General features: G+C 44.8%; 3 protein-coding genes across 6 annotated transcripts in view; 2 read left to right on the forward strand and 1 right to left on the reverse strand.

Annotated features, from left to right (window-relative positions):
* The window catches only part of EFEMP1 (EGF containing fibulin extracellular matrix protein 1), a 41,907-nt gene extending 36,722 nt beyond the window's left edge, over nt 1–5,185 (forward strand). For both annotated transcript variants that reach the window (XM_027693266.1, XM_027693265.1), the window contains exons 8-11: nt 306–425; nt 2,024–2,147; nt 2,234–2,429; nt 3,934–5,185. In XM_027693266.1, coding sequence (XP_027549067.1) covers nt 306–425; nt 2,024–2,147; nt 2,234–2,429; nt 3,934–4,092 — 599 coding nt within the window. In that variant the 3' untranslated portion in view covers nt 4,093–5,185. The remainder of the gene's footprint in view (nt 1–305; nt 426–2,023; nt 2,148–2,233; nt 2,430–3,933) is intronic.
* The window catches only part of CCDC85A (coiled-coil domain containing 85A), a 190,049-nt gene extending 169,214 nt beyond the window's left edge, over nt 1–20,835 (reverse strand). For both annotated transcript variants that reach the window (XM_027693255.1, XM_027693256.1), the window contains exons 1-3: nt 20,446–20,835; nt 19,324–19,406; nt 19,020–19,105 (exon numbers count right to left, since the gene is read on the reverse strand). The gene's annotated coding sequence lies outside the window, so the exon portion shown is untranslated. The remainder of the gene's footprint in view (nt 1–19,019; nt 19,106–19,323; nt 19,407–20,445) is intronic.
* Nucleotides 20,836–22,885: 2,050 nt separating this feature from the next.
* The window catches only part of PNPT1 (polyribonucleotide nucleotidyltransferase 1), a 16,079-nt gene continuing 11,744 nt past the window's right edge, over nt 22,886–27,220 (forward strand). The window contains exons 1-7 of one of the 2 annotated variants that reach the window (XM_027693452.1): nt 22,886–23,112; nt 24,222–24,282; nt 24,608–24,682; nt 25,301–25,406; nt 25,736–25,785; nt 26,254–26,317; nt 26,403–26,450. In XM_027693452.1, coding sequence (XP_027549253.1) covers nt 22,886–23,112; nt 24,222–24,282; nt 24,608–24,682; nt 25,301–25,406; nt 25,736–25,785; nt 26,254–26,317; nt 26,403–26,450 — 631 coding nt within the window. Of the gene's footprint in view, nt 23,113–23,832; nt 24,098–24,221; nt 24,283–24,607; nt 24,683–25,300; nt 25,407–25,735; nt 25,786–26,253; nt 26,318–26,402; nt 26,451–27,220 lie in introns of those variants that run through there. The other variant, XM_027693453.1, reaches the window with a different exon arrangement.

A 27,220-nucleotide genomic window follows, 5' to 3' on the forward strand; every position in this document is an offset into this window, starting at 1 on the left:
CCCCTCAAAGTAATCCCACTTTGGAATACTACAAGTATACAAGGCTTTCAGGAGTTATTTTCCCAAACCTATTCTGAAGCCTAATTTAGCTTCTGCTTCCTCCAACCCCAAAGATTATTGATAAAACCCCAGCAGAACTGGCCTTTCCATCTGTCTTGGAGGCATCGAGCAGCACATCTGAGGTTTTTGACAACATTCTTTGTAGACTGATTTTTTTTATTATTTTTAAGCATTTAGCTGTTCCATTTAGCTGTGTAACAAGGCAGAAGTTAAGAGGCAATAACTGAGCTCTTTGCTCTCTGCAGACACTGATGAATGCAGAACCTCAAGTTATATCTGTCAGTACCAGTGTGTCAACGAGCCAGGAAAATTCTCCTGCGTGTGCCCTGAAGGATACCAGGTAGTGGGAGGCAGAACATGTCAAGGTAAGTGCCCTCACCTCAAAACCCTGCCTTTATTAGCACCATTTCAGCCAGGACTAAAAATACCCGCTCTCTAAACGGTTATATTTCATGCCAGGATTATTATTTTGTTAGCAGAAGATATTCTGATAAAGCATTGGGTGATTATAAGATATTCAATTAACCTTATTTGAATCTTGCAGCTCAAACTCCAAGTCCTTCAGGTTCCTAGGACAAAATTCCAGGGTTTGCAACCCCCAGGCAAAACTTAGATGTTGAGGTAGTGGGTCCAAGTTTCAGAGTTAAACATCCCTGAACAAAATTTTTACAAACATGAAACATATCTTTATATCATGTTTCTTTTTAGAGAGATTCCCAAATCCAGTCACAGTAGAAATTGAAGATATGTTTGTTCTGATAACAGAAGACCAAAAAAAAAAAAGCAAGGCTTCAGCGGCTTAGATAATTTATGTTTAGAAAAATAAATGTTCTGGCCAGGTGCCACCAAATGCCAGGGTTTTCAAGTTCGTGGTTTTTCCTCACTGGTGTTAAATGTCTGTCATCTTGTTACAGAACATTGCAGAACAATGTATTAAGCTCAAGAGCCATTGCTTCTGTAACCCAGAACCTGTTTTAAAAGCCCTTATTTTCAGAAATAAACAGGTGCAGAATTATTGGGAGAAGAGATGAGAAAATACCTCTTCTTTATCGATATATTTTCTTACAAAATTCAGATTATCTTCTTTTCTACCTTAACAGCAGCTGGTACTGAATGTTGTGGGACACTCTGAGCATCTAAAAGATCTAATTACATTTGAATAAATCCTTTCTGTGCCTCTGAAATTCAGGAGTCTGTGTAGGCAGACAGTGGGGTTTTGGCAGTGACAGGAAAAGGAGCATTAATACAGTGCAGGGCTGACAGTCCCCACCTCCCTCCAGGCTTCTTCTCCCAGGCAAAAAAGGAAGCTCTGCTTGGCACAATAAACAAGTTTTCATTACTCCTTTCAAAGCTATTTTAGTTAAAATGCACCATTAATTAAGCATTTGAGATCATGAAGCCCAGGTTATTAGAAATGAGAACCGACAAAAGGCAGGAAATCAATTCTTCCTTGAGACCTTTCCCCTCTGTCTTCAGGACACCTCCTGCTGTAAAGTTATTCTTTGCTAATGAGAAACTTTACAGTGGGTCCACAGTTGGATTTCATGGGATTTTAATGTCTATCTCCACTCAACTAAGATGTCCAGTCTTACTTAACACTCAATAAAGAAGTTTCATGGAATCATAGAATCAGCTGGGTTGGAAGGGACCTCCGAGATCATCAAGTCCAACCCCTGATCCAACACTGCTGCGGTTACTAGACCATGGCACTGATGCCACATCCAGTCTCTTTTTAAAAACCTCCAGGGACGGAGAATCCACCACTTCCCTGGGCAGCCCATTCCACTTTATTCCACTTCTGCCTGGAGAAATCCTTTATAGGCAGAAAAGCAGGACAAGAACACTGAAACATGAGGGGTTTCTGATGGCTGGGCTGGGTTTTGGCTGTTCTGAAGGCACAGAGAGTGTGTTTATCAACGATGGAAATGGGTTTGCTACACAGTCCCTTTTCCTGTCTCCTTAGACATCAACGAGTGCGAGACAACCAACGAGTGCCGAGAGGACGAGATCTGCTGGAACTACCACGGAGGGTTCCGCTGCTACCCGAGAAACCCCTGCCAGGAGCCCTACGTGCTCACATCCGAGAAGTAAGAGGGGAATTCCTTCCCTTTAGGCTCCCCCGGAGCAGGGAGCGCCGTGCTAACGTGTTGTGTGCCCCCTGTGTGTGCCGCAGCCGCTGCGTGTGCCCCGTGTCCAACGCCATTTGCCGGGAGCTGCCCTACTCCGTGGTGTACAAGTACATGAGCATCCGCTCCGACAGGACGGTGCCCTCCGACATCTTCCAGATCCAGGCCACCACCATCTACCCCAATACCATCAACACCTTCCGGATCAAGTCCGGCAACGAGAACGGGGAGTTCTACCTGAGGGTGAGTATGGCTGGAGCTGCACCTGCAACCCCAGATATAAATATTTATGAGGGGATTACACACAGAGTCCCTGTACAACCACCTTAATTACATTTCTCCTCTGGCACAAAAAAAGAGTAACAGCATTCCAGAAATTAGTGCCTCATCCCAAGCTCAGCTCAGCCCAGCTTTATATTATATTCATTTAGTGCTGCAACTATTTCAGAAAACCACTTGGAACAACACTGTTTCCTGTTGGTGGGATGCATTCAAGTAGATACATATGACTCAAAGTGTCCAGAACATCTGCTTTCTGAGGGTTTTTGGAGGAAATCTGATTTTCTTGGACCCTGGTAATATTTATGAATTCCTGGGAAATCCTTTTCCTTCGTCTGTAGCTTTATACTCAGTAAGACAGAATCAGCACAAAAGCTTCTATCAGAAATATATTAACTGGAAGGTTGTCACTTTTAGTTATTTTCCTTCAAATCTGGGGGTTAGGGGGTTTTGATCCAACGGGTGTAGCAAGGTATGGCATTGCCATTTGCACCATGTTTCCCCAAGGTGGGAACAAGGGACTGCTCATCCATATCTCACTTGTTCTGACATAACCCATAATCCAGTGCTTTTTCCCTGGATTTAATACACACCAAAACCCCATCAGCACCCCCAAAATGCAAACAGATCTTTGCTTAAAATAAGAACAAGATCATTCCAGGTCTCACTTGGGTTAGACCCCAGTCTAACCTTCAGGCTGACTCCTGGAGTAACAATTCCAATCTCCTCTTGTTGCACCCGAAAAGAAATCACAGGCCTTAAATAAGGAAGCACAGGCCTTAAATAAGGAAGCACATGTTTATTCCTGCCAGGGGACCGTGGTAAACAAAGGCTTACTGGGAAATTATTCCCACTGGTTTAGTCAAACTCTGAGCTGGGTCCTGGATACAGCAGATGCACTGGGTTCACCTGCACACCCCACTCCTGTGATACGGTGAGAAAATATTTGCAGCAGGCAAAAGGAGAGAGGGAGTTTTCCCTCTTGTCATCACCTGGGAATGACAATGCCAGTTACCAAAGCAGCAGCATGCCATGGCCAAGGCCTTCCCCAGGAGCACCATGCCAGCCTGGGAAGCGAGTTTGGAGCAGTGCAGGGCAGGGATGGCAAGAGGTACAATAGGCAAAGACTCCCAGTGTTTACGAGGAGAGTATGAGATGAGACACGAGATGAGAGTTTCCCTCAGCCACACCACCCTTAAAGACATTAAGCCTCTTCTTTTACTGATTCTCTCCATGTTAAAAGCTGATAGATGGGGATAAAAACCAAGACTGTCCTGGGAGAGTCAGCACAGCCAGGAGCAGGTTTGGCAGCGCGGTTTCCCCCTCTGGGTCAGGCGAAGCTTTTCCCTGCAGCCAGGCCGGGTGTGGGATGAGTCAGGGCCACCCTAAAGCAGCCCTGCCCTGTGTTTGTGAGCACAGGTGAGGCCAAGGGGATGAGTGACTGAGCCCAGCTCTGTTGTCCCCGCAGCAAACGAGCGCGGTGAGCGCCATGCTGGTGCTGGTGAAGTCGCTGGCGGGGCCCCGCGAGCACATCGTGGACCTGGAGATGCTGACGGTGAACAGCCTGAACTACCGCACGAGCTCGGTGCTGCGGCTAACCATCATCGTGGGGCCCTACGCCTTCTAGGGGACCCCACACACCCCCCCCGGCACCACGGCAGCCAAAGATATTACCAGAGAGAAAGCACTTACTATTTTATTTATAGATTTTGCTCTCTTTTTTTTTTTTAAAAAAAAAGGAAAAAAAAATTTTGTTTAGTAAGTCGGTATCTTTTATTCACGCATTATGCCTGTAGATGTGTTCCATAGTATAACATGGGCATTGTCACTTTGTGTATAAAGATTTAAATCTTGTTTTTTATTACCTTCCTTGGACTAGATCCATACTACGCTTTTGTACGAGAACTGTATGTTCATAGTATCCTGTGCAACCTCACGCCCCCTCCCCAGCCAAATAGGTCATGCCATTTAAAAGTGATCTTCTGTGTTGTTTTTTTTATTTTAAAATTCTAATGCAGCTACACCGAATCTCAAAAAAGAAAAAAAATTATGTAGCCTGAATGATACACAAAGCAATGGTTATCCCATAAGCTGAAATATATTTCTTCTTTTTAACTACTTTGTAACAAAAGGTAACAGGCAATAAAAATCTATTTCTGTAGGCATTTATGTGCTATCACAGCGGGTTTTTCTGATCTGGGTTGGAGGTGAAGTTCCATTGTGAGAAAAGCTTTGCATCAGGTTTTTATATGCAGATTGTGTTAACCATGCCACGGAATAACATCCTGCTCTCTCCAAGAAAAATAGACCATAGGAAGAAAATTCCTCCAACAAAGAAAGAAACTCCAAACGGAAAAAAACCCCGGGCAGGGCACAAATGTCCATGAGAACACTCCTGAGAACACTGTTGGTAGTTACTGGGATGCAGCATTTTCAGACAGAACTTAGCATACTGTTTTTCCAGAAGTATTATGTTGTATACTAAGAGTGGAGTGCATTTCCTTATTAAGTTATATCACTTCCAGGCACTCGGTCCTGTTCCTGCTCTTACAGCTCAGATGTATCATGTACAGTGTTCATAAAAATTTATTTCTAATTTTCAAGAACTAATAACATCTTTTGTAATATGTAAAATCTTATTTCTTGTTTAAAAAAAAAATAAATGTAGCAGTTAATCCTTTGATGTACAAAATTTTTAAATAAAGATCTCTTACCATATTGTACTGAGCCTATTTTGAGGTGGTTTGTTACTACCACTGTTATTGTCAGGTACTGACTGCAAAGCCAGAATGATCCAGATCTGAGTCTGTGCAGTTCTGGTAAGACTAAAGATGTAATTCCTTTGCAGAAGGACAAACCTGATGCCCACTGAGCTTTAGTTTTACTGACAGCAAAACTCCACTGCAGAGGGAGGGATTTCACTGGCGTTTTCCACAGTGAAAAGTCTCTGATCCAGAGTTTGGCTTGTGGGAAGCTCCCTCCTCTCCCCCCAGAGATTCCTCCCCATTCATCACCACAAATCCACTTGGTTGGAAAGGCACCTCCTCATTCCACACATGTACTGAGCACAATGTCTGCTCCTCCTCCTCCCTCTCCATGCAATTCCTCACCTCCACACTTCGTTTGTTAACTAACATTTTCCTCTCACCCTCAGCACGAACACTGCTCTTTTACTCACACTTTTAACTTCCAAATTGTGGAATTCACCATTGCCCTCTCCAAGAAACAAAAGGTTTTGTTGCTTCTGGGTTTAAAATGGGCAGTTCTCTCTCGACAGGTGCCCAGAGGAGGCTCAAGTGGCTTTTCCCCCTTCAATCCCAGGACTTCCAGGGCACCTGGAGCAAATCAAGCAACCACAAATCGGCCCTGGAGTCCTCAGGCTGCCCCAAGGATTTACTTTACCTTCATGACCTGCCAATATTTACATCATTTTCACCATTTTACACCAAAAAAACCCTGTGTGTTGGTAGGAGGGAAAGCCACAGGTCCCTCCAATCCTCCAGGCAAGCAGAGCTCCATCTGCTCCCCCCAAAACACACGGAGCTGCAGCAAAAACGTGCAGCAAGAGTTTCAAGAGCTACTTGGATTATAGAGAACACTGAAATCCTGAGGAATTATAGGAGAGCAAAGTGTCTGCTCAGCCCTCTCTATATCCTACCAGCATGACCATTACCAATAACACACCCCAGGAAAGATTCTCCTATAAATCTGTCAGTGTTGGAGAAGAACCTAAATCAGGATCACACGCAAAGTTTGCTGTCTTCTTAGAAATAGAAAACAGGCAGAAAAGAGTAAAAACAACAGGACCTTGAGAAAACAGAACTTAAGGAAATCAAAATGCAAGTTCATTCACTTCCCTGAGACCACCTGAAGGCAGTGCAGTGGGATTATTTTGTTTGGAAGGCTCACAAAATGCGAGTTTATTGTTGAATCCCGTTTCCATGGCTGCGAAGAGTTGCTTGTGTTTTGAATGCTCATCCATGTTTCTAACTTTATAACTCTCTCCCATTAAAATATAGAACAGCTGCTGCCCCAGTCAGCTGTGGAGCACATGGAGCCCACCAGGGACAAAGCCCACTGTTAACAGGGAGAATTATTTTTAACGCCCTCACATATCTAAACCTCCCCATCATCTCAGCGAAATGGCACGTTTCCACACTTCCCAGCTGGGGGAACACCTGCAGGATTCCAAACTGAGCTGGGCTGCATCTGCTGCAAAACCCAATTTTTATTTCATCTGGCCAGCAGAAAAAAGTGAGCGGCCTCAGTGAGCGGGGCAAAAAGTTAACTGCGCTTTATATCTGGGGAAAAGCAGATGTGCAGTTAAGATGTTTACACAGCAAACAGTTCTGTATATGTTAGGAGGAAAGAGAGCTGTTTAATAAAACGAGGGTGGTTTACAGTTGCCAAAGCAGATTTGGAGGACGGTACAGCAGCTTTTGTCATTCTTGCATGGGAAAAAATACAGACCCGTTTTATATTGGTATCGATTATGTGCGTTGAACAAGTCATTTCTTTTTAAATAAGCGATCTCAGAGTTAACTCTTTCTAAAGCCTCGCATTTGTTGTGTCTATTTGCTCAGCAGAAAAAGCTGAAAAATGTTGTGTCACATGATTTATTCTCTGGTATCTCAGCCAACACCTTGGTACTGGATGAAGGGCTGGGTGGCCAAAATACTGGAACTGGGTGAGCTTAAAAGTGCTGGGGATGAAAGTGCTGTAAATACTGGCACTAGGTGAGCTCCAGGTTTTCCTTGCCAACAGCCAATCTGTCAATCATGTGCTGTTTCTGCTCTCAGCTGAGAAGTTATTTCACTTTCTGATCCAGAATCCCAACAGTCCCAGAAGGAACATCGGCGCTCTGCATCTCTTCCCCCTCCCAGAAATGCATCTGGGCAATTAATATTTTTTGATTTTAATAATATTTCTGTATAACCACACAGCACATATCTATTCAAAGAGGATAAACACTCAGAGGTGCTGCTCTCAGCAGCAAACACACACTCTGGTTCACTTCATTGCACTGCTTTAATGAAACATTCATTTTTTCTCTCCCCCCAGGCCCTAAGATACCCCTTCTGCAGGTCTACAAAAGCTCCCAGTGCTCCATCCTCACCTGAACAAGCACACAGAAAAAGCTCTGAAAGTGAGCAGCCTGCCAGCTGGGCTGACAAAACCCAACATATTTATGCTGTTGAACTCTGAAACCAGAGTCATGAATGTTACAGACACCTCGAGGGCTAAATCCTGCCGGTGCCACTCCAGAAACATCTGAACCTGTGACCACCTCCTCAGGAGGGTCACATTTTCTCCCTGCACTCTGGGTGTTTCTGGAGTATCTCTGTGCAATATAGAGGAATGTTTCCTATACAGAACATATACAACAAACACCCAAGTGGGAAGTCAAGAGAGCAGAATTCCTGCAGGCGGCATGGAAACTAGGAAAACAAACAGATTTTGGAAGCTGGGAGGAAGGGCTGCAGAGGGGAAGCCAACATACCAAAGCAGCAGGGTAAAAGGCATTATTAAAATCAATAAGTCATTCTCTGAGAGGCTGAGGTTGTATAGGAACATGGAAAATGGAAATGTTCCTGAGATGTGGAAGGTCACACGTGCAAACAAACAAGGCAGGCCAAAGGAGCAACTCGCAAATGCCTGCGCTGGCAAATCCAGCCTCTTCCAGTCACAGCAGAAGCAAATTCCCAGGAGCCTGATGGGGCCAAGGAGGGACCCACACATTAGGGGAATGAGCAAAAAAGATAATGCCACGGCAAAAGAAATGAAGTGAAACTTTCTATCCTGCACCTGGAGGAGGAATTTGGCACAACAGCAACGCATTGAAGGACCTGCCTCAGAGTAAGAGGTGCATAAAAGAAGGGGAGCAGAACATTTTGCTGATGATATCCAGTTGTTCAGGTAAAGATGAGCATCCTCTGGAAAGCAGAGCCTTTACAGTGCCCTGGATATTGAGCAAAAAAAATGCCAGAATAAAACCAAAGGGGATAAATGTAAAGTGATGCATGTGGGGGGAAAGTTATCCCAGCTTTGTTTGAGCAGCGAAGGGAACTGATCTGAGCAGCACCTCCCAGGAGTGTCAAGGTTAGGACAGACCATTCCTAAAGGGAACCACAGCTCCAGAAAGGTGATCCAGCATCAGGAGTAACTGGGAACAGAGCAGGGAATGAAGCTGAACCTTTACACTGTTGTATAAATGCACTACAGCCTGAACACAGTGTGGAGTTTGGGTCCTGTCCCCCTCTTATAGCAGGATGCTGGGAATGTCAAAGCACAGCTCAGGCTGAGAAGTAACTGCACAAATCCACAGGAAAGCCTCCCAGGATCCATTAAACATGTGGCTGTCCCGGACTGGAGCTCTTCCCTGGCACCCCTGGGCACAGGGGAAGCATTTCCAGTTTGCCAGGATCAGCTCCAAAGCTGTTCCACACCCTTGCCAGGCGCTCTGCCGCCTCTTGCGGTGCCACATTCCCAAAACCTGGAAATGCCACCCAAAGGAACAAGGCAGCAGCCTGCACAGAGCACATGGATGCTGCATTAGTGAGGTTTTGGGGTGGCTGCTGCCCGTGCTGGGGTCAGTGCCCAGATCTCACCCCCTGCCCAGCAGTGGCCACAAAAGCATCAAAGCAAACTCAGTCAGCAGCAAATGTTTGCAAAAAGAGTCACCTTCAAGGGCCAGGCAGCAGGAACCAGATCACTGCAGGCAATGGTGTTTCCAATAAAGCCATTTCTGGACACACTTAGACATGAATTGACCCTTGAAGTGATTAAAACTGAGGTTTGCATTTGCTGCTTTTCTCTTCCCCAAACAATTCTGCAACCCAGGGCTGGTCTAGATACTACCCCCCAATATTTCATAGGGCTGTTTTGTTTCAGGGAGAGCTCTAAAAGCTGGCCAGGGTAGGTAGGTAGGTAGGCAGTGGAGAACATGAATGAACATGCCAAGCACTCCCTGCAAGGCTGGTGATTCTGTACTGCAAACCGAATCACAGGGATCAAAATAGTAACACGAAACCTTAATGGGGTTGGAAGATTCCTGCCTCTGCCCTGGAATGCTGGAGAGGGAAGATCTAAATTATGCAGTGAATATCTCCAATAAAGCACTGAGATTTCATGGACAAACAAGGAGTACTTTCTTCTCGTGTATCACAACGAGCATCTCCAACAACCCTTCTCCCTCCCTGCTCTACAGCCGAGCCCGTTCCTGTTGTTCCAACTCCCATCTCCCAGGCTGAAAGCTGCCCAGCTCTATCACAAGGAGACATTTTGCAGGAACGTTTTCTTCATCTGAAAATTATTGCCTCTGTTTTTCTGGAGCAACAGAAGCTGAGAGGCCGCAGCGACATTCCCGTGAAGCTTTGATTTGTGCTTTGCACAAAGGCTGTTGGCACCTAAGTGTGTGAAGAAAAGCTGGAAAGGCACCACATTCCCATCGTGGCAGTCACAGATGCAAATGAGGCTCTGCTGAAGGGTTATTCACACATTCCTGCTACAGGTGGATGATACAGCAGTGCTGACGTACAAAGAAATGAGGATCCAGGCAGTACCAACATCCCACTCAAATCCACCTGCCTGAAGGTGCCCAGGTGATTAAAACACATCTCTGAGCTGGCAGCTTGTTGGCACAGCCTCCTCCTATCACAAAGGAAGCACTTAAGTCACTATTCACCTTGTCATAATTTGATGCTTGTCCCTGGGCCAGAATCCCTAACCCAGCCTGCTTTCAAATGTTAAGCCCAGCAGCTTGGTAAGTAAGTCTCTGTTCCCCAGGCTGAGGGAGAGGGGATGAGCTCTAACCAGCATGGAAAAAACAAAACACACTGGTGAAATTTCTCTAATCATCTATTACTGAGTTTCTAAGGTTCAGTTTTCCATCTGAACACTGAGTATTCAAGTACATTTCAGAGGGGGGAGTGAAGCACCCCCAGCCCATCTTTAACCTCCCTCTTCAATGAGCTTTGGGCAGCACCACAACACACCCCCCCCTGCAGCATTTTCTGACCTGAATTCCACCCTTCCACTGCTGTGACATTGCTGCAGGGATATTTTCTATCTCTGGACAGCAGACTATTTGTCCACCTCTGGCCTCACCTAAACTTGCACACCCTCAGACTCTTGGGATCCAGGCTTTTGGTCTGATTGCTCTGGGCCACCATCACTCAAAACAAAAACACTGCTTTGGGGGGGGAAAAATACTATATAGAAATTTAGAAAGAGCAGCCTGGCCCTGAAAATTAAACAGTGTAAGATATATGGTGATGGGGGGAGTGTTTTCTCACACCACAGGCCCCAAAATCCCCCGATCAGCTACACAACCTGGGCTATTTCAACAGCTGTTCTCGGCAGATGCTTCCCGAGGTCGCCTGGAGTCTCCGAAAGGACGTAAAATATTTGCAGTAATTCCCTGCACGAACCCAAGGGGCTTCCTCGAAGCAGAGCCCTCAGCTCTGTTGACTCGCCTTTTTAAAAGGTAATATAAATTCCACTTACGCTGGTTTGTTTTGATGTTGAAATTGGTCTCCATAGACGTGGGTTGAAATCGTGCCCTGCGGCGCCGCGGCTGCAGCCAACAACCACACAAGCCCTGTGCCAGCTCGGGGCTGGGCAGGCTCTCGAGGTGCAAGTGCCATCCCACCTGGCACGGCGGCACCGGCACAGCCCACGCGGGGACAGGGGGACCCAGCCCACGGGGGAAAAGCCACCGCTGAGGCCACCCGGGCACAGGGAGAGGCCTGTGGGGTTCCCCCCGTGTCATCCTACACCCCGTCCACTGCTCACACGTGTCCTTCACAACGGGGCAAAAAGCCCAAAAGAGCCGAAAACAAGCCTAAAGAAATCCATTTTTTTTAAAATTTTTCAAGCCTGATTGCCCCACAGAAGCTCCTGCAAAGGCCTACAGGCAGCTACGACCAGGGTGGTGTTTGCCAAGCAGAAACAGCCATAAAAAGAAATAAGGGTGAGACAAACGGGGGGAATATATGGAGAAAGGACAAGGAGAGGGTTTTATATGGAAATTTCTATCGAGGGTAACATTCCTGTCTAACACAAGCATTTTAATCCTTCCGGATGGGAGCCCCAAGCCAAACCCCAGTGAGGTCTGATGTTACAACAGCATTGCAGCCCAGGGATGCTGAACGCTTCGCAAGAGCTGCAGGTTCCCTCGGTGCCAAAAACCATCCAGAAGAGCAACAAAAAAGCTTTTAAGCTCTTCCCCAATAACCCACTGCAACACCCCAGCATGAGCAACCAGGGCAGAAACGAGTCCTGAGGCACCAAACTGCCCAAGTGGATTGGAACACGGGGATGCTGTGGAACCTGCCCACCCCATCCTGGAAAAAAAACCAGGGAATGCCCTGTATTTGAGGAGGCATTATTTCCATTACACTCTTTTCTTCCCCTTTCCAGCCCCACAACTGCATCTGCCACCACCTCAAGGGTGGGTTTCCAGCCCTCCCTCCCACAGCAAACCCCACGCAGGAGGCGGCCGTGGAGGATTTCCCTGGAAGGCTGGGATAAAGCCTGGCTGAGGGGTCTATGGGGCTGAGCCCAAAGCAGGAGGCGCATTCCCCGGGGTCAGCAGTGCAGCGAGCGTGAGCTCACACGAGCGATAAACCGCTGGGAACAGCTTGTCCCGGGGCCTCCGCCGCTGCCAAGGCCTATTTCTGCTGGGTTTGTGCACGATGCCAATCCCTCCTCTATAAGATTAAGCTGCCTCCAGGCCATTTCAACGTACACATGTGAGATCCGGAGCATTTTCCATGCTCTGCAGCTCCGGGCCGGCACAGCCCCTGCGCCGCCGCTTCCCTTCTCACCTCGCGTCACCCCCGGGCAGAGGCACTTGTTCCCCTCCCAGTGCTCACACACCTTTTCTGGGACCTGGGAACCTCAAAGGGATAATTCAAGGAAAGGATATTTTGCTGAGGAGCATAACTGAGCCATCAGGGCCATACGGCTCAGCTCTGCAGGGACATCAACCTGACCAAGTGTACAGGACCTGTTTGCTTGGATATGTCCATCATCCTGGAGAAGAATTTCCCCCTTTTAAGACTCTTCTGAGTTTATTAAATCCATTAATTTATTACAAGTACCAACCCTAGAAACAAATAAAGCCTAAAAGCTTGGTTTCAAGACCATCCTGAGCGGCTCCAAGTTAAAAAAAGGCAGATACCCAATTAAAAATATTCAATAATCTCGAAAGTCTCCGAATTCCTTATTTGTTTACTTATCCAACTACACATGAATAATTTCAAGTCTAGCACAGGCCTGTTTGGGTGCCAGATCATGTTTGCAAGTCTGCCCTGTGCAAGGCAAATGTACAGTTGAACTTGGATGCTATGCAGGTACCAGCCAGCGACCAGCAGTAACTGCTGAACAATTTTCCCCAAAAATCAGATCAAACACAGCTCAATGCCTGTGGTTGTTGCTGGTTAGTGCTGGGAGGAAAACAGTTGCTAACACACAAGTGGTGGGGCTCAAATTATAACTGCAGTTCAATCCAGTTAGAACAGTAACTCCACTTTCTGGAGATGATTTTTTTTTCCCTGCGTTAAATTCCATTTCTGCGCACGCCAAGACAGACAGAGCTAAAGGGACACTTGTGTGCACAGTAACCATGATTCAGCTCACAAAACACCACCAAATGCTGCAGATGCACCTCCACGGCCACTGCTTGGACCATCTACAACTGAATCAGCACTGGGCGTGTGGAAAGAATACATTTATAAGGGAAAAGATGTTACAAGAAAAAGTTTTGCTCATGTGATGAATTTCCAGGTGGAATTGAACCCTCCGTTCCTCCACAGAGCAGCAGGGCAGAAAGCACTGGCTCTACAGCAACTGGGGAGAAGTGATTTGCAAAAGCTTTGCCTGTCAACCTGTGCTGTAATTACACAGCTCATTAGTTTACTAACAACTCCAGGCTCTTCACTGTGAAATAAAAAGTGCTCTTCCTTGGATTTGTGAAGCTCTCACAAAGTTTTTTTCGAGCTCAAGTTTTTTAGGTTGGCAAAACTAGGAACATTAAACCTCCACATTCAGGAGCTGAAGTAAATCAACTCAAAATATCCAATAAAAGCAGTTAAAAAAACCCCTTAATTGTGGTAATTGAGTTTAATGATGTTAAATGGCAAAGCTCATCACCAAAAAAAAAAAAAAAAAAATCACAAGTGAAATATTCTCCTACGGGGTTATTTTGAACAGGTTTCACTCCACTTGGACAACAGGAACAGGATTCACAATCTGTTTAGTAAAGGGAAATCTGTGTGGAGCAGGAGGGCTGAGGAAGCACATCCATAATTAACCCCACTTGGAGGCACAGTTATGGCATTAATACCTCAGTTTCCTTCTCTCAAACATTTATGCTCCTGAATTTGAAACCAAGATTTGCCCATTGCCCTGAACAAGAATAAACCCGTGCAAGGCTCGGGCCTGGCACTGAGCCCACGCTCTGTCCCTGGCAAACCCAGCACATGGGGTGTCCCAATCCCCCACACAAGTTGGGGCACACAGGTGGGCTCCCAACAGTCCCCCCTCAGGAATTTGGGGACTGCAGGGTGGCCATGCCAAGCTCCAAGGGCCAGGGTAGGAGGTTCCATCCCCAGCTGCCTGGTCCCAGAGGGGACACCCCCTCCAGGAGGCATTAACACCCACCCAGTGAAGGGCAGGTGTCAAACTGAGCCCCCAAATTGTCCCAAAAGCACCCTCAGCAGGATTTTCCTGCAATCCTTACAAGCACATTCCCTCTTGCCTGCAAGCAAGGCACAGGAGCTGCTGGTGTTGGGGCCAGCCCTGGCCAGGGATCCCAAGGCAGAGGCCAAAAAAATCCCCAAACCCTGCAGAGCCAGCCAAGAAATTGGGGTTTATTCCAGCTCAGCCAGAGCCTCGCAACCTCAAATTCTTCCCAGGGTCAGGAAAAAAAAAAAAAAAAATCAGCCTCAAAATTCTGTGGCATGGCAAGTCAACCCCTTTTCAGAGCACAAAGCAGATGGAGAGAGGATTTTCTTGGCATTGTTTTCCCTGTACAGCTTCCCCAGAGCTGTGAATTTGCTGGTGCCCATCAGCACCTTGCACTGTCCCCCTGTCAGAGGCAGAAATTGCTGGGCAAGACCAGCTGGCCACAGTCCACTGCTCTCAAAACTAGAAGTATCACACCTAAACAGGTTCAGGAAGAAAATAAAAGAGCTTTCCTCATTTTTCAATCATGGCAGGGACAGAATTACAGCTCCTTGAGGGTTTCACAAGTAGAAACTACCCAACAATTGCTTGGAATTGGAAAAAAATAGGTGTAATCCTAAAGGAAAGAAGTCACTGAGAGAAGATTCAGCAAACAAAAGCCTGTAGATAACATGGTACACTGGATATTGCTGCCCTGACTCGGTGTTTATGTTTGCCTGGACACATAATCAACTTTAGTATCTTGAAAACTGCAGTAACAATTAAAAAAAAATAAATTTAATAATAGGTGTTTTTTTCAGAAGTGGGGTGGAACCTCTGAAGCCAAAGGCAGAAGGATGGGGGATCACCTGTCCTGGGAATAATATGCTGGGAGTTATCAATCAAGATCAGTCCAGTGGCAGAGTTAAAAATCGGGGTGTACCAGAGAAACTCCTGCTTTTCCTCCAGTGCTCTTCACACCCACCACCCACAGGCTTACAAACAACCCATAAAGGTTAAATTTGGGGGCTTGGGGGGCTCTTAGGACAATACCCCAAATCACATCAAGGCCAGACACACCGTATGAAGTCATAACACAGTAAAATAAACCCAAGGGTGAAGCTGAATCACTGAGCTGGTACCAGCCATGGAGCAAATTCCTGCCACCAGGAGCAGCTGTTGTTACCCTGCCAAAACTTTGACACGTTCTACCCATTTCAGACCCCAAAACAAGGTGGACCACACTTAGTTTTAAATGGTAGACACCCTTATGACTATAAATACGTATCACCATTCTCCTGCTTTTACTAACAATGGCATTTTTCAAGCCAGTTGCAACTTGTGTGAGTAACCACATGAATTAAACACCACATACTTAATTCTTTACTAACCTTTCTTTCAACAATGCGGCAACAGCTGTAACTATAGCAAGTGCTGATGAGATTTATAACTGGGTCCTGACTATAAATCATATTTTTTAATCAGCCTTAGAAAATTTTTATTGCTGTTTTCATCCTTCATTTTATAGGTACTATCTCCTTGGATCAGGAGGACCTATAACAAGGTGGAATTCTTACTACATACCCCAAAAAACAGCACAGATGTTTTCCTAAGCAAAGATAAAAGATTAATGTAGGCATTTAGGGATTCCAAGGAGCCAGCTTGAAGAAATAAGTTTATTTTGAGCCTATTGTAATTGTGTTCATGGTAAAATCTGAAAGATCCACACAAAGGGCCAGACCCAGTCCTGCTGAAACCAGTGATATTTGTCCAGAGGATGGAGCCAACACGCTGGAAATGGATCAAGGACATGGCACGGGATGACAAACTGCTCCATCATTAGCTCTTAATTTAAGCTTAACCCTCCTTTTTAAGGAGAGTGGGTGAGAACAGCAAACAAACCCCACGTCCATCACCACATCCACACAGTTCCCAACTCCTATTTATAGTTTTGCTTCGAAATTAAAGGGAAAAATGCAAAGCATGATGCCAGAGGGGAGAGAGAGGGAACAGCTCCGGCCTGTGGCTGCTGCTTTATTTCCAGAGTGCTGTCCACCACGCTCAGCACTGCTGCAAGCTCAGCCTGTGCCAACACCCAGCTCCTAACAAAGCTGCAAACACTCTCCCTGGAGTTTCCTAGAGAGCAAAAATGAACAGGTTTCCATGGCTAAGATGCTTCAATTATTGACAAGTTCAGGCAGGCCAACAGCTCCTGTCTTTTTTCTGACTGTTCCATGACATCCTCCTGTCCTTCTCCACCACACCTGGACCTTTCTGCGTGGCAGCACCAGCACCCTGGAGGCTCCCAGGGCTCTGCTCCTCCTTAGAGAGGCTCTCTGAGTCACTGCTTCTCTTACTCCAAAATGCTTTTTTAAAATTAACACACTGAGTTAAAAGAAAGCACACCCAGCATGAAAACCCAAGGAACTATTTAATAGCTATTTTAATCTAAACAATCGCAAGTAGCTTTTTCAACAAAGGGTTTGAACAGTTCCAGATTCACCTTTTCTGGCTGATTTTGTGCCGCCACCTGACACACCACAGATCCATCACACTTTGCCTTGCAATCACTCCAGTAATTCAGGGCCTTGGGTCATTTCAGACCTGGGAATGTAACACAATTCCCACCTGAACCATTTAAAATCAGACCTTTGGCTCTTCACCACCAACCAAGATCTGCGTGGCCTCACAAGAGGAGCCCTGAGCAGTGCTCAGCCCTCAGAAGGGATCTGGGGAGAGTCTGCCAGAACACAAATCATTTTAACTCAAAATCCCCCAAACTGAGCTGACAGAAAGCAAGCACACACACCTGGAGGATTTGTGCATTACACAGGATGTTCACTCCCATTTCTTTTTACACTGACTGAAAACACAGGTCAAAGTCATTTGTAGTGTTACAAGTGGTGTTAATTCAGCTTTGGGAACAGGTATCTAAGTTATCCCACACGAGCAGAGTGCTTTTGAATTCAGTTTTGCTCAACTCTTGTTAAGAGCACAGCATTCAATGCTCAGAGTCCACAAAAATGCCTGGAAAGGCTTAAAAATCACACTTCTAGGTCCTACTTTTTAGACCAGAAACTCAGTGTCTCTTCAGCTCCCTTCACTCCCACTGCACACACAAAGGGAAGAGCACTATCTCTTACAAATAGTGTAAAATTCACCATTTCTCTTGTAAATTCCATATAATTTACCATTTCTGTCGATTTTTCTCCTCACATCAAAGAAAAGAAAATACTTTCTGTGCCAACTCACTCATCCCTGCAAACTCAAAATTGTCCACACTGAAGAGTCAAGTCGGATATTTGCCTCAGAGAGGTACGAACTAACATGTGATGAAAAACAAGCTGTTGTTCTCTACTATTCCCTCGATATTCGGGCTATTTTTAGAAGTTTCCGGGCGAGGAGTTGTGCGGGCAGAAGCTGCACCCTGCAGGCACCAGCAGCACACAGGCAGCAGCAGGAGCAGCACGTCCCTTGCTCAGCCGAGCACTGCCCCCGTATGGCAGGAGGTTGAATATTGCTCTAATAAAAGATTTGTTTCCCCCTCAATATTATTTCTCCAACGCCCCCAGCTAAAGGGAACCCCCGACACACGTTCTTTTACACCTCGTGGTACTTGCCCAGCTTTTACAGGTTACCACGGTTATAAATCTCCCCCCAGTTCAGGGTTTTCCAACCCAAATGCCCTCGTTTATGGCAAAAAACGAGCAACAAGTGCTTCAGGTCCATCTCCCAATTCCTTCCCTCTGCCAAATCTCAGGAGCATCCCCCTGCCTCGCACACCTCAGCCCCAGCTCAACACCCCCTGCCAGAGCATATTTACCACCTCAAAAAAAGCACCTTTGCCTAAAAGGCACCGTGCAAATACTTAAAAAGACATATTTGCAGAATCTCAACTGCTACAGCAAGCAGGCCTGTGTATTCAGTAGGTAAATGTATACAGAGTCTCCCATGTGGCATCATCACCTGCCCCACTGACCCAAAATATTCCTGTTTCCTGGCAAGCTGGGGACAGAAAAAGCAGCTCAATAAAAAAGTGGTATAAAATACAAAGGTAACTCCTTCAAGGGGAAGAGTTTGTTAAAGGGAATAATCCTCCTTTAAGCAGACGGAAATGCAATCTTAATTAATACAATCTTGTGGCACAGGTATATATAATGATTTCAGAAGAACCCAGACTTTATTTCAGAGGATTCCAGACTTAAGGCATCAGGTGAAGTGAACTCAGGTTGCTTCAACCACCCAAGAACCCAAATCCACAGCTCCCAGAAACCATTACAGCTCTAATTCAATATTTGACCAAGGACATTGCAATTAAACAACAAAGAAAAAAAGAATCACACACCAAAGTATTTTCTTTATTTTTCTGCTCCTGTTGTTTTCCGTTGTAACTGCAAAAAAAAATAGCAACTGCTTTCCTGAAGTTCTTCACTAATTTCAGATTTCACAGCAATAAAAAAACATCATTCAAATGGCTTGGAAGTTTATCCCTCAAAAGAGAAAAGTATGAGCATGACACACAGGCTGCACGTACATGAATACTTTAATTACTACCATACCCAAATAATTCTCCTAGAAAACAAAAACCTCCTCTGATAATTGTTCAATCCTCTGCCCTACTTGCACCTACCTCTTCTTGTGCTTGAGTCCATTTTCCACTCCCAGGAAACACCGAGTGCTTGGATATCAGGGAGCAGAGCAGCACAGAGCCCTCAGGAAACCAGGAGAGAGGGGAAAGAGGGCTGGTGCTGCCCTAAAATAGGGTGAGACACAGGTGCCCCAACAAGATGGTCAAATGGGACCGGCTGGGTGGTTTGTTTGATGTCATCAGCCCATCTTCTTATTCCTCCTGTAAAATCCCTCTTCCAAATCAAAGATTACACCCACCTGGATCACTGAGCTCATCCAAAGGAGTTTTCTGAAGAACAGTGAGCCACGCTCGGGTTATTGCAGCTCAGGACATCCAGCAGCATCTGAGAGCCATCACGAGAGCTATGGCAGGGAACGACATTAAATTAAAGTAGGGCTAAACATGACAAGAACAGGGGGAGAAAACCAAGTAAAACATACAGGGATTTGGTTTAAAATCGTGCTATTTTAATGCACACTCCTAAGGCTTCTTTAGAAAATTAGGAGGACAGATTATATATCCTGCTAAAATAGGTTTATCAGTTCAAAGAAACTGTCCCACCTGGCGGTGGTGTGGCTGGAGCACTGCTGGGAGGCTTTCCTGGAACAGTCACAGGTCCAATTTCTCATCAGCATTGTCCTTGTCTGCAATGATGGGAAATAAATCACTGTCACTGTTTTATTTTGAGGTAAGTGCCATCTTGAGTTGCTTTCCCAGAGCCAGGTTTGTGTAATGGGTTGCCCTTTAAAAAAAGGTAACAGATAAAATAATGAGTGCATATAACTTTATATAAAGAGCTCAATTTAATCTTCTATATAAAGTGGCATATAAATTTAAGCCTTGGAGGGAACAGAGCCATAAGAAGGCATCCAGTGGAAGGGTGTTTGCAAAATGGTCACTGTCCCTAGGCAGGAAAGTTGGCTCTGTGTTAATCATTCCTTAAAATACCCACACTTTTTTGTTTTACAAGTGTCTGGAGCAGTTTAAATGAAACATTTATTGAGCTGCAGGGTGGGGAGTGGATGAGGATGGACAGAACTGGGTGATAAACTACAGATGTACCCTGGCCAAAATAAATAAATCACTTGAGGTTAAGTGGATCACAAATAATTCCCTCATGGAACTTGGAAAACTTTAATGTAGTTGAGGTTTCTGGTGCACCAGTAAACCCAGTGAGCTGCAGAGGATGGGGCAAGAACATACTGGCCAAAAGAAAAAAAACACCTATTTTTATTAACAGCCACAAGGTAAATATCAATAAGACTCATACAGCATAAAATGATGGAATAATGTAATGTACAGATATTAAACACGTTTATTTCAGTGTGGCAGAGGCTGCTAGAAAAGGCTCAAAAACGACTGCTGGTCTCCTGTAAGCTTTAATAATAATCTAAAGCATGTTAAAATCAAGCTGATGCATTTACTCAACGCTTATACATCCACATCCAAGCTTTGGGTGCTTCCAAGGGCAGAAGGAACCTGGTGAAGTCAGTGTTTTCCTCAAAGCAAATGTCTCCAGGAGAAATTCACGGGCTTGGTGTGACTTGGGAGACTTTAAAATGGTTCTAGAGGGGCTTTCTGAGAAGAAATCTGCGTTTATACATTATTATGGAGGTTAAATTACCAAATACAGTAAATAAATCCCTACTCTGAAATGTCATTAAAAAAAAAAAAAAGACATACTGAGGATGGACTTTAAAAATTCTTGGCAGGCTCAAGATTTTTATGTTAAATCACTGCAGGTGCCTCCATTGGGCTGGACTCACTTGTGGTTTGCTTTGGGTTTGTTGTTTGAATTTCCAGCTGATTCCTCTTGCTTCCAAGTGGAAAAGCTTGGCCAGATAAGTACAAATCCCTAATCAGTGGAAACAGAATGTGTGCTGTAGGTGTCCTTCTGAATGGGACAAGAAATGGGATAATATATAGCATTAAATTGAATATGGATCTAGGAAGGGGAAAATACCAGAGAAAAAATGTAATGAAGAGGGAAATAAAATGCAAATCTTTCTTAATAAATCAATCATAATTTTTGCTGGTTTTATTAGGTTAAACATTGGTTTTATTTGCTGCCTCTTATCTGGAGTGAAATCCAAGTTCTGGTATCCTGTTCCTGTTACAGTGGTGTGGCCATAAGTTGTGAGTCCATGACAGTGATGGAACATTCACTTCTCATTCTGGTGGGTGTGGAAAAAGCTACTTAATAATTCTGCTTTAAGTCAAAAGATCTATTTTCAATGTTTACTGTTGTCTGTGAAAAATTTAACCCTTTTAAGGTATGTTCAAATAAAAAAAATTCAAAGGTTAATAATTATTTTTAAAAGCATAATCTGAAAAATATTCTATGTTGTTCTGGATTTTTTTTTTAATAACCAGACATCATCTCAGCTACAGAATTCCAAGGTCAGAATACAAGTTCTGGCTGTGTAGAACTGATGGCAGTGAGTGGGACAGAATGTCACTTTTACACATAAATTATTGAGAGACAAAGTGCCAGTATAATTTGCTAAAGAAGAGCAATTTTAATGAGCAATAATGACATAAAAACTTTCCAAGCAATCATCTGTTTGTCAGCAGTAAAGTGAACGTGAATTTGGGAAAACTCTGGGAACATTCTTGCTTTGCCACTTAATATATTTTTGTACCCAATAAAACTGTACCAACGAATTCTGAATGTGGATAAAGTTAACAGCCCTTGTGCCCAAGACAAATCCCAAGTTTCTGATTGTTTTATCTCTCTCTTTTGTGTCCTGCCAAAAAGATAAGAAACATGTTGGCACAAAAGCAAAATTATTGCTTGGACTGTTCTACCAGCCAGTGAATCTGTTTCCTATAAGTGCAACTTTTACAGAAAAATTCAGTTAAGTACACAGAAAAGATTAGTGAAACAAGAAGCAATATCAAAATAGCATTTGAAATAAAAGAGTAGTAAGTAATTAAGGGTTTTTTTTAATTAAATATTTGTCAAAATCTAAATCTTTAACTCCAGATGGCAGATGAGTTTAAAGTGATGTATGACAATTAATGTTAATTTAATCCCACATGGATCTATCTTAACTGTCGATGTAATCAGATCTCCACATAAATAACAAAAATAATGCTAATTACTAATTTATTTTGCATTCCACTGAGGAATAATTAATGAAAGAACAAAGCTATTGTTCCCTGAGTGACATTCTGGTGCTCTCTGAGCATGTAACAGCACAAGTCTGTGATGAGGGATGTCAACTGTCTTAACCCCCCTCATGCACTTCGTAAAATACTTTGGTGTTCCTGGCTTAAAAATTCCTGTTCTTGCCTTACCGAGGAGGAAAGTGAGGAATGGTCTGATGGAGAAGCCTCTTCAGCTGCTGGACAGGAGCCTGACCTTGGATTTGGTGTCTCTGGATGCTGCTGCCACATTCCCATTTCCAGACCCTGCTCTGGGATCTATAACTAATACAACTGTAAGATTAGTCACTTAAAGGATTCAGGGGGGTTAGTCACAATTCTTTATCTTGAAATTTGTGAGGGTTTTTTGCTTTTGAGGGGTTTTTTTGTGTGGTAAGAGTTGTTTTGGTTTGGTTTGGTTTTTTTGGTTGGTTGGTTGGGGTTTTTTGGCGCTTTTCTTTTTTTTTTTTTGGTGAGTGAATTACAGCTCTGAACACAACAGGTACAGAAAAAGGTCTTTGGGGCAAAGGAGTTCCAAATACATGTATTTTTCCCCTCAGGGAGGGCCGCGAATTTCTGGCGGTAACACTGACTGCTCTCCCAGGCGCCATCTTGGCTCCTGAGGTGCCATTGGCGGGACAAGGCGGCACTCGGTGCAGGTGTCCTCTGTCTCACTCCGAGCCTCGTTTGGACAGGCTTTCCCCCCAGATTTCATCCCGAACTGTCTCCAAAGCCGCTTCAGGCGCCGGCTTGAACCTTTTCCTGATACTTTTTACCTCAGAATTCAAGGGTTGTCGACGGTTGCGATGTTCCCGCCTTCGCGCGCTCTGCGCCGCTTGACCCCCCTCAGCCGCCGTAGCGCCCGTACGGAACGGAAAGCGGCGCGGGAGTGGCAGAGCCAATGGGCTCCGATCTTACTGCGTGGGGCCCCTCCCCGCAGCCAATCGCGCGGCCGCCCCTTCCAGCCGCGGGCGCAATGGCGGCCGCCACAAGCTGCGGCCGTGCCGCGCTGGGCGCGCTGGGCCGCGATGGCGGCGGGGCCGCGGCGCGCTGGCGAAGGGTTCTGCCTGCCCTGCCCGCGGGCGGCTCCGCGCTGCGGCTGCCGCTGTCCCCGGGCCGCTCCGCGCTGCGCTGGGTGCCCGCCCGAAATGCCGCGGCGGGGCCCGGGCAGTGCCAGGCCGTGACGGTGGAGGTGGGCGGCAGGTGAGGGGCCCGGAGGGGAGGGGGGGTGCAGGGGCTGTCCCGGGGGGAGAGAAGGCAAACGTGAGGGGAGCGGGTGCGAAATGCGGAGTATGTCGAAATTAGCTTAGCTAGGGATGTTCTTTGATGGCGATCTTTGCTGATAGGCTTGAAAACACACAGATAAGGAGCCTTAATCGGTGGAATTATCCTGGCCATCCCTTAGGGACATCCGGGAATAACGAGCCCTAAGGATGCAGCAAATCGAGATGTTGAGGGGTGTCTGTGGCTACCTTGCCAGCTTGGCAAAATAACTCAAGTTCTGCGTATTAGGTTGGACTGAGTGATCTCAGAGGTGTTTTCCATTCTGATTGACTCTGTGATCCTGTGAGCTCATCCTGGGGGATGAGAGGCTGGGCAGGACCCGGCGGTGTGTCCTGGAAGCCCAGAAAGCCAATCCTGGGCTGATCCCACAGTGGGGACAGCAGGGCAGGGAGGGATTCTGCCCCTCTGACCCCTCAGGTGAGACACCCCCCCCTGCAGAGCTGCCTCCAGCCCTGGGGAACAGCACAGGAAGGACATGGAGCTGCTGGAGCGAGTCCAGAGGAGGCACTGAGATGATCAGAGGGATGGAACAGCTCTGCTGGGAGAGCTGGGATTGTTCAGCCTGGAGAGGATAAGCTTTGGGGTGACCTAATTGTGGCCTTTCAGTGCCTGGAGGGAACCTGCAGGAAACATGGAGAGAGGCTGCTGTGGTGGGAAAGGGTGCTCTGTGGATGTGCAGACAGCTCCACTGTGCCTGGGAGGGTGTTTCCCACTGGCTAAATCCCAGCTGGGACAGTGGTGATTCACTTCTGTCTCCAGGGAATGGCTGGAACTCCAGGTGACACCCGATGTGGCTGCAGGGCTTTGCTTCAGGTGAAAGGAGCAGGACACTTGAGGCAAAAGCTGGTCAAGTTAAGAGGATTTGGTCACTTTTGGCCAAAGAATTTCGATTTCCATACCTGAGGTGGATGTTTATCTTGTGTGACGTGTAACCTTTGCTCTGTGCAGTTGGGGCTGGAGATTAAAGCAGAATTGCTGGAAAATTTAATTGAATTCACCGTGAGTAACAGGTTATGTCTTTCCCTCAGAAAGATGGAGCTGTCTTCTGGAAAACTTGCCAAGTTTGCTGATGGTTGTGCTGTTGTTCAGGTAAAAAAAAATAAGTGGTGAAAAGTTGTGCAACTTCAAAATTTCTGCATCTTAGAAGTAATCTTTAGGGTATCAGAGCCTGTTAGATGTGGGATATAGAGACTCAAGAAGCAACTTAATCCCTAATGAAAGGACAGTTGTGTTTTATAGGAAAAAATTATGTTTGAAAAGCAAAAATATTGGCATGAAGAGTGGATTTATGTGGTTGTGTCCTGCGAAGAATAATTGTTTTTCATAGTTTAGTTTGTGAATAAGTTCAGAACATGAGGGGTTATTTTATTTGCAGGTAACTTCAGGTTTTTTATCTTTTTTTTCTTCAACCCAGCTGGGTGACACAGCAGTGATGGTCACAGCAGTCAGCAAAACCAAGCCTGCTCCATCTCAGTTTATGCCATTAGTGGTAAGTACTTACCAAAACATTAGGTTTGGGATCATTTGTGGAAGATTTAGCAGCAGAATCCTTGAACAGAGGAGTTCAGGGCGCTGGGGGGAGTGAGGAATGCACTGCAATGACAGACCCTGGAGTTCATGGTAAAATGTCTGGATGTGTAGGATCATTCTCTGTGGATGAGGGGTGAGCCCTGGAGCTTGTGTGCCTTGACCTTGTGACCTTTGCCACGACAGCCAAGCCCAGATTTTCTGTTTTAGTTGTGTGGAAAACTGGTTGGATTAGGAGGCTCCAAAGGCTTGTGATTATTAAGGATTGGAACTACGGGATTGGGGTTGGAACTGGATGATCCTTAAGGTCCTTTCCAGCCCAAGCCATTCTGTGATTCCATGACTGATATTCCACCTTCAGGGAAGGAACAGTGGGATCTGCCCTGGAACAGAGCCTGTTTCATACTTGTCATCTGAATTCTGAATTCTGGGTTGACCTTGCTCTGAGCAAGGGATTGGATTATGAAATGTATATAAAATATAATTGTGTTATAAATTATATAATGTGTCTCTTCTGAGTGCTTGGGTGGCTCTGCAGTGAGTGTCAGTTGTCTGTAGGAACCTGTTTTGTTTTTCCAAGGTTGACTATCGACAGAAAGCTGCTGCAGCAGGAAGGATCCCTACAAACTACCTGAGAAGAGAGCTTGGCTCCACAGATAAAGAAATTCTTACAAGCAGAGTCATAGGTAGGCTGAAACATTTCAGTCACAGTGTATTTTACATATTTTGAGATGTTCTGATGAGTGTTTGGAAATGCAGTCGTTTACAACTGCTGTTTGCAGAGTTGGTTTTCTGTGGTAATGTCAGGAAATAAAGCTGTAGTTGCTTGTTTGTCAGTCCTGACTGGAATTTTAGGGTTGTATATTTCATGCTAAATTTCTTTCTGGGTTCTCTGCCTTTTTTTGGGTGTTTCATTTAAATAATTTAAAGTTTATTGTGGGGTTTTTGCAAGACAAATTGAATATTAACTGCTGGAAACCAACTGCTTCTTAGACTTTGCTTATTTCTTTTGCAGATCGGTCCATCAGACCTCTCTTCCCAGGAGGATACTTTTATGATACACAGGTGGGTCATGTCACCTCCAAAATGGACAACTGGGGCATGGACAATGAAAATTTCACATGGCACAGGCACTGCTTTGACAAAAATGATTTTGATTAATATCCAGGAAGGGTTTACACTTGGCAAACCATTCTAATAGTGCAATGCTGCTTTTTAGTTTGTCATTAAAGGATTTTTATTGCATCCTAATTTCCAAATTTTGTTGTCCAGATAGAAGAAAAAAATTGAAATCTCCTCTGTAAAACAGAGACAAGAAAGGCCAGCGGTAGATGTTTTATATATGGCACAATATTATACATTAGTGGGTTTTTTGTCAGCTTTCTGCTTTAAATACCTGCACAAATTTCCATTTGCAGTCTGGGCTTGTGTGGATATGTGGAATGTTCTGCTTTACTGTCCTTAGCTTTGTGTTGACAGCTCATTAAAAAATGTGCAGGTCACAATTATTCATTGTCTTTTATCTTATGCCAGATCCTTTGTAATCTTTTAGCAGTAGATGGTGTCAATGATCCTGATATTCTGGCAATTAATGGAGGTAAGAGGGCTGGGAGGAATCGCTGCTTGGGTGGGATTTCACGGGATCCAGCTTTCCTAATCCAGATTTTTATGTCTCATTTTAGCTTCTGCAGCACTTGCACTGTCTGATATCCCCTGGAATGGGCCTATTGGTAAGTGAATACCTTGAAATTAGGGATGATTTGAATGTAATGAGAGACCTAGACCACAATTCCTGCTTTTTTAAAGAGAAGCTGAATCTAAATATTGAATTTCAAGCACTGAAAATAATTTTACAGTGGATAGGATTATTGCACTTCAAAGGATTATTTTTCCTGGACTGAATAAATTTCTGGAAAGGTTTATAATCCAGAAATAGTGGAGTATAGAGACCAATCAATTATCTTTTTCTTAATAGTAACTTAGTCTTGAAAAGCATTGTTTTGAAAATAGCTGGATAAGAATACTTTTTCTCCAGGAACTCAAGAAGAGAATTGTTTAGTTATGAATATTTTTTGGGAAAAGAAACGACCCAGCCAAGAACAAATATTTAGCTGCATTTTCCTGTCACCTGCCTTTTTTTTGTTTTCTAGAAAACATGTGCTGAAATGACTAAAAAAACCCAGTAGACTCACAGCATTGTGTGTATAATACTTGGAATTGTCTTTGCCCAGAAATAGTACCCAAAAGTAATTCAAGAATAGATAACTTTGTCTTCCACATTTGTTCATATATATATATATACACATATACATATATATATACACATTACATATGTATATACATATATATACGCCTATATATATATAAATACACATATATGCACTTATAAATACACATATATATACACATATAAATATACATATATAAGTACACATAAATACACACACATAAATACACATAAATACACACATAAATACACACATAAATACACACATAAATA

This window comes from Neopelma chrysocephalum, unplaced genomic scaffold (genome assembly GCF_003984885.1).
Source record: "Neopelma chrysocephalum unplaced genomic scaffold, ASM398488v2 Primary Assembly neopelma1_91, whole genome shotgun sequence".
Classification (NCBI taxonomy): domain Eukaryota; kingdom Metazoa; phylum Chordata; class Aves; order Passeriformes; family Pipridae; genus Neopelma; species Neopelma chrysocephalum.